At 50.0% G+C, this 7,278-nt stretch overlaps 1 gene segment (V, D, J or C); it reads right to left on the reverse strand.

Annotated features, from left to right (window-relative positions):
- Positions 1–4,631: 4,631 nt before the first annotated feature.
- On the reverse strand, positions 4,632–5,220 carry LOC105822384. The segment is given in 2 exon segments: positions 4,632–5,021; positions 5,145–5,220. Coding segments are annotated over 2 exon segments (387 nt in total).
- Positions 5,221–7,278: the final 2,058 nt, after the last annotated feature.

The following is a 7,278-nucleotide window of genomic DNA, read 5'->3' on the forward strand; positions in this document are numbered from 1 at the left end:
GCATTATGTCCTGGAGGAAGGACAAGAGGGAAGGACAGTGTGGCATGGGTTGGGAGGTGGTGTCAGTGAGCTGGGGGTCAGGATGCTGGGGGCCGTCCTGACCTGTGCAGTGCAGGAGGAGAGTGAGGAGGAGGAGCGGGGCCCAGGCCATGGTGCAGACACCCCAGAGCTCTGCCGAGGCTGACAGGCTGCAGGTGTCCCTTATCCACCCTCCAGGCCCAGAGGAGGGAGAGGGGCCCTGCATGCAAATGTGCTCCTCCTCCCCTGCCCTCCAAACCCCCCTGGCCTGTGGGCAGCCCCAGTGGCTTGGTGTCATTTCTGAGAGGGGCGGGCTTTGGCTGGGCATGTCCTGATGGTCCCCAGGGCCTCAAAGAGCACCCAGCTGCTGACACCAATGAGCTCTGAGCAGAACCCAGGTTCAAGTATGTGCTTTCCCAGCTGAGCCCCACAGAGCAATCAGTCACAGGCCCACAGCGCCCCCTGCTGCCCAGGCCCAGGTGCAGTGTGTCTGTCACCAGATGCCAGGGGGTCCTGACAGAGTCTCCTGTCCCCACCAGGGCCTTGATCACTGCCCGGTCCCTGCCCAAGGACAAATTGAGGGCCCTCCTCTGGGCAGCTCCTACCATGTGTCAGTCTTTAGTTTTCTATTTCTGACTTATCAGTGGGAACAGGACACACGACCCACTCCACTTTAAAAGGGGAAGGGGTGTCCCCAACACAAACCGTCCATGAAGCCACTTCCCAGACTGCTGAATCAGGTGTCTCCCTCCTCACGTGATTCCTCAGGAGGTCACACAGGGACAGAATGGGAGTGTCTGGAGGACAAATGAGCAGGCTTGGTGACTCACTGGGTTCCCTGGGGGATGAGGACAGACCCAGGGAGGAGAAGGGGAAGGTCCCTGAGTGATCAGAAAAGGGAATCAGCTCACTGTGGGCTTCTTCTGAAGTGTGGGGTCAGAGAAGTTCAAGAGAAATGGAGGACATCAGTGATAACTTCCAAGGAAAGATCTAAAAATATGTCCATGGCCTTTCTCAGATAAAGACCTTGGTGATTTACTGAGGAGCTCAGAGGAGAGAAGGGAAGGGGAATGAAGGAGAGAGACCCGAGGGCTGAGAAGGGAAGTCGTGAGTCAGAGCCGGGAAGGGGAGGGTGAGGACGGTCCACACTGTAGCAGGGACTGGGCCAGTGGGGACATTGGGCAAGATCCAGAGGTGGGGTGGGGTTGACGGAGGTTGGGGTGTGTTTGTTTTCGTTTCTGTTTTGTTTCCTAAAGAAAGTGGAGCCTCTCCCAGCTCCTCAGCTGCCCTCTCTGGTCACCTCCCTGCCTGGACTCGGGGATTGTTCCTTAATCCATAGCCTTCAGTCCTCTCTGCAAAATATTTTTCTTGGATTTCTCTCCGCTAATGACTTTCCTTCTTATTTCCCACCATTCTTACATACTGGTGACATGAAAGTACACATGTGGATGTCTGGGGGAGGCACCTTTTAGAAATGCAGAATCTCAGGCCCCTCCACACCCCTGAGTCAGCGTCCACACGGTACAGGACCCCAGATGGTCCATGTGCACTTGAATGTCTGAGGAGCTCTGGTCTGACACAGGCGGGAAGGCGCTGGAGGGTTTGGTGATGGGTGTTCCTCAGGCCTCAGTCTGCTCTGCTTCCTGCCAGTGTGCCCAGCAAGCCGCCCTCCTGTGCCGCATTCTGTGCGTGATGCACCAGGCACGGTGCCCTCGGGCTGCCCACTGGCCACGTGGGCATCTGTCTCTGAGCTCACTGATCCACAGAGATGAACGAAGGGTGTTATTAATAGCGAGATGATCTTTTCATCTTTATATCTTGCTACTAGTGAACAAGTGAAATAATGTAAAAGCTACGATTTTGCATTAGTACTAAAATCTTATTTATATTATGCAGTGCTTATATAGTTATGCATTTTAAAGACAGAGGAATTCATTATATTCACATTATGTGATAAGTGTGGTCATGAAGTTTAGAAATATGAGCACGAATATGATCATACTTGTGGAAACGATTGAAGGCCAAGATGAAAGAATTGCAATAGAATTGAGAAACGTCGCTATATTACTGTTTGGTGTATTCACTTTCCAGCACAGCAATCACAATGTCGCACACACTGGGTGGTCTAAAGGACAGGCGTGCATCGTCTCACAGCTCTGGAGCCTGGTCCTCCTAAATCCACAGGCAGCACCACGTTCCCTCTGACACCTCCAGGGGGATCCTCCCTTCCCCCTTCCTGGCTGCTAGTGGTTTGCCACCAACCTTTCCTGTCCCTTGGCTTGAAGCTGCTTAAGTCCATTCTCCGCCTCCGTCACCGTATGGGGTTCTCTCCATGTTCCCGGTCTTCTCATGACCATCTTTTTAGGACACCAGGCAGAACTCATCAGGAGAGCACCCTGTAATGAATGTGTCACCTCATCCTAATGAATTTTATCAGCAATGACATTATTTTTTAAATAAGGTGACCTTAAGAAATACTATGGGTTAGGATTTCAACATATCTTCATAGAAAGATGTATTTAAACATAAAATTAAAGAGGAAGAATCTTTTTAAAAATGTTACCTTAATACATATGTTCTATTAAAACAGAACCTAATAAATTAAATTTATTAATATACAAAAAAGAGTTTCTTCCATTTACTCTTAGTTGGCAAAAACAGCATCATTTCTTATTTCTGAAAGAAATGTTTTTGACTTTAGCCTTTAAATGTGATCCAGGTGTTGCTGTTAGTTTGGGAACACGGAATAATTAAATTCTGCTTTTCGTGGTCCACTTCTTTCCAAATCATCCACAAATATCCTCCACCTTAAGACACAAATGAGAACAGGAGTCAATTCAGACCCTTCCATTCCCCTTCCTCTCTAAGGATGATCCACCTGTGGATTGTCCTCTCAGCGCAGGTGTCTGGTCATGTGATCCTGACATCATGTGATCATATTTGTACCCAGGCTCAGTCAAAGGCGTGTTTCGGTCTTGCTCCCCTGTGGGTCTCTCACTGTGTTGATCATCACTGCAGAGCAGCATGCAGCAGTCCTCAGCCTGGTCCTCAGGCTGGGCCCCTGAGCCAGTCAAGGCCGCTTTGTCCCCAAGGAGGGAGACTGAAAAACATGGGTGTCCAGGGGTGTTTGTTGCTTGCAACACAAAGCAATGTCCTGGAGACCTGGCCAGACTTCTGCTGGACCCAGTATGGATAGTGACCATTGGTGACTGCTCCAGTCACAGGGCAGAGGGACTGTCTCTCCTGCAGTTATGGTAGCAGGGCTGCTGAGTCACCACGGCCTGAACCCAGAACCCCAAGCCTAAACCAGCCATATGTTAGAAATGAGGAAGGAAGACAGAGGGATCCTTCAAAGGCTTCTCTCTGAAATCTTTAGGTGCCTGGGCAAAGAGCGAGAAGGGAGAGGAGGAGGAGAAGGAAGAGGAGGAGGAGGAGGAGAAGGAAGAGGAGGAGGAGGAGGAGGAGGAGGAGGAGGAGGAGAGGCACCCAGACCATGGTGTGAACTTCCCAAAGATCCCCAGGGCCCACAGCTGCTGCTGGACTCTGGGATGGTTCTTGTGTCTCCTCCTCAGCTGACTGGGCATTGGCTGTGTGTTTGGGTCGTGCATTATGCAAATATGAGCCCTTCACCAACACCACCAGCACCACCTGATTCTGTGTCCTTGGCCCGGGGGCAGCTCCTCTATCAGGGAGGCTGGTCTGGTGCGAGCTCTGAGTTTTTCCCTTGGGAGGAAGCAGCTGCTGTCACCTCTTACTCAGGCCAGTGAGCAGGGGCCCAGGGACCATTAAATTTGAACCATTTGGTTTGTTTCAGGCCTGGCTCAGCTCTGAGAAGATCCGCAGCTCCCCCTGCTGGGCTGTGATAACTATTGTTTGTACTTTCTCTAGTTGTGTTAAATACCTTCCCTAATGCCTGAATTTTAGTTTCATAGTTACTTATTCTTGAGTCTCTCTAGAGTCTTTTTATTTCTGTAAAAAGATTTTATGATTCTGTAATTTCCACTTAGTTTGTTTTTATAACTTCTATTTTTTATGAGATTTTCTCCTTTCCTATTTGTTTCAAGAATATATGAAATAGGTCATCAAAGGGATTTTATGATTGCTAACTTAAATATATCAGCCATATAATTTTATAATCTGAATCTAATGAATGGGAACCAGAAACAGAGATTAAAACAACCTGGTCCCATGTCCAGCTGGATGGTGTCCACATGATGCAAAGTCAGGGGATTGCAGATGTCTGAGGACAGGCCTGTCACTGAGTGGTTTCAACCAGAGCTGACCTTGCCCCCCAGGCTGGGGACATTTGGCAGTATCTGGAGACAGTTTTGTTGTCACAAATGAGGGGGGAGTGTTATTGGAGACCAGAGATGCTACTAAGCATCTTACAATGTGCAAGACAGCTCCCGACACAAACTGTCTAGGTTCACTTTTCAGACACATTGTTTGAAACTCAATCCACCGCGTGGGTTGACTATAACTGTCTTAGAAGATAAGCCGTCCAGATGTGGAAGATGAAGTTGATACACTGAAGGAAAATATGGGAAATTGTGAGAGGCCAGTTCCAACTCAGGCATCCAGGAGGGACAAGGGAAGAGCCGGACACCCTGGTGGGGACAGGCTGAAGGCAGAGCCAGGGCGAGGATGCCCTGGGGGGTTTTTGTCTCACTTCCCCATGGTCCGGAGCACTGTGTGACTAGCACTGCTATCATAGGACTGACAGTAGTAGTCGGCCTCGTCCTCAGACTGCAGCCCAGAGATGGTCAGGGAGGCGGAGTTGGAGGAGCTGTCGATGGAGCCAGAGAACCGATCGGGGACTCCAGAGGGTCTTTGGTTATCATTGTAGATCACAGTGGTGGGGGCACTGCCCGGGCGCTGCTGGTACCAGTGCACATAGTAGCTGCCAATGTTGCCGCTGCTGCGGGTGCAGGAGATGGTGACCTTCTGCCCTGGAGACCCCGACACAGAGCTGGGCTGAGTCAAGACAAAGTTGGCCAAAGACCCTGCAAAGAGGAAGGGACACAGAGTTCAGTGAGACAGATCAGGTCCTGTTTCAAAGAGGAGGGAGAGATCATCACCCCAGGTGACATCCAGGAGCCCTCCCTGAATTCCCTGCGTGCAGCCACCTGTGCAGTGAGCGAGGAGGGTGAGGAGGAGCGGAGGAGCCCAGGCCATGGTGGGGACACCCCAGGCTCTGCTTCCTGAGCTGACAGCCGGGACTGAGCCCACCAACCCTCCTTATCTGTCATTCTGATGCTCAGGGTGGGAGGTATGCATGCAAATTTCTTCCTTTCTGGAAGCTGCACAAGCCCCATCTTAGACTTCACACTAGCTGTGGCTGCGAGATGCAGACACTGTACCGGGGGAGGGCTACACCACCCAGAGGGTAGAGGAACACCTGCAGGTGGGGCGGGGGACACAGCCGAGCCCCTGGGGAGCCTGACCAGGTGTTGAGACCACAGCGCCCTCTGGTGAACATGGGAGACACAGCGGCCCTGGGAAGGGGCTGGTGCTCAGGGTTCCTGCCCTCCCCATCCTGCACCCCTCACAATTCCAGACACTGTCCCAGGGTCTCTCCTCGCCATCCTGTGCTGCCTGCATGTTTAAACCTCCAAATCTGTCCAGATGCTCTAAGGGCCACTACTCTGGGGAAGCCATTCTGATTCCCTTTCTGTCATTGGAGGTGTGAGCATCACAGGCAGAATGGGCTGAGTGTGGAAGGAAAGAGAAGGGAGGGCCCTGCCTTCTCCAGGAGGGCCCACATGAAGCAAAGTTGCACTGAAAGGAGATGCAGCCATTCGGGCAGAGAGAGCCTAGGACCAGAGACAGGATCTCACCATCAGCAACACCGTGAGAGAAGGAGACCCTGACGAGGCTGGGAGGGGAGGGCCCAGGGGGGAGTCAGGGGAAAATTTCAACAGAGCCCATCATCAATAAGTACTGTGGACAAAACATGAAAAGTTAGTAGGCTACAGTGTGTAAAAGTGATTGGAGGAGAGAATCTGTGCAGCTAGAGATTGATCAGATCTGTGAGTAAAATGAAGGTGAGTCAATGCAAATGTGCAGTGTCTTTCTGTGGCCTAGTCGGTGTTGCTGCTGCTGTCCTAGGAGGTGTGACATAGAACCTGTTTGGAGTACTGTGCTGAGGGTTTGTTTTTCTATCTTGGAAAACTATTCATAGGTAGCAGGTACTGAAGCAGATGGCAGTATGAAAGCAAAGCTCTGCAGGTACCAGCACTGGGCTGTGCTGTCACAAACATGGACTGTGCGTGTGACAACTCGGAGGGTGACAATGGAACCATGGGAGCCCCCACTGCTTACGGGGATAAAAAGGCATGAAAACTCATTTTAAGTTTGAGAAAAGTGTCATTTATGTATTCAAAAATTACGCATGTATTTGTGAAAATATATTTTAAACTCGCCTACTCTCCTCTGCTTGGTCACAGGTGGCAAAGTATTGTGGTGAGTCAGAAGAGAACCCCACCCTCAAACGAGGGGTGCGCTCACACCAGTGTCTCCTTTAATCATGAGGATGGAAAATCCTCTTAGTTCTGGTTTGTCACGTGTAACGTTCCCTGGGTTACGGAGTCACCGTCGTCATAACACTAGGGCTTTTGAGATAGTTGAAGATTTTGCACACTCTCCTCCCTCCTGCACCACCTCCTCCCACATTCTCCCCTGATTGGACCTTCATTTGTCTTTCTGTGACCATGACATGAAGCCCAAGATCAAGGACATCAAAGGAGAAATTTCCCAATGTTTTTCCCCATTTTGCACATTTTGAAATTTTGGGGTGTAGACCCAAGTTTATTCAACTCAATTTTTTCCAAATATTCTTGCATATTACATCTGAGTTACGTAGTTGTCTCCCTAGATTATCCCCAGATATTTAGATTTTAGATCTATTTTACTAACCCATTTATTAAGGCTCCTTTAAAGAAATATTTGACATCACATGTTCACTCGTTCACAGGAAGTATCAGACGTTTAATTCCCACAGAAAGAGTCAAGGATATACAAGGTGTGCACTTTTCCAACACAAGAAAGAGATTCACAAAATTGGTTAATGTCGGAAATTATACCTGGAAAAAAAAATGAGAACCTGCGTAATACAAAAGCTGTGGTTTATGTCGGAAGAAAAAAGCTCCGCCAGAGGGAATGTTTGGGTAGGATGGTCACTGTAGACTGCCAGTCCCTCCTGGTGTGTGTCTGCCCCACCTCCAGCCTCCTTGGATGAGGGAGGAGAGAAATAAGGACACT

The sequence above is a fragment of the Propithecus coquereli genome, unplaced genomic scaffold, assembly GCF_000956105.1.
Source record: "Propithecus coquereli isolate 6110/MARCELLA unplaced genomic scaffold, Pcoq_1.0 Scaffold606, whole genome shotgun sequence".
Classification (NCBI taxonomy): Eukaryota; Metazoa; Chordata; class Mammalia; order Primates; family Indriidae; genus Propithecus; species Propithecus coquereli.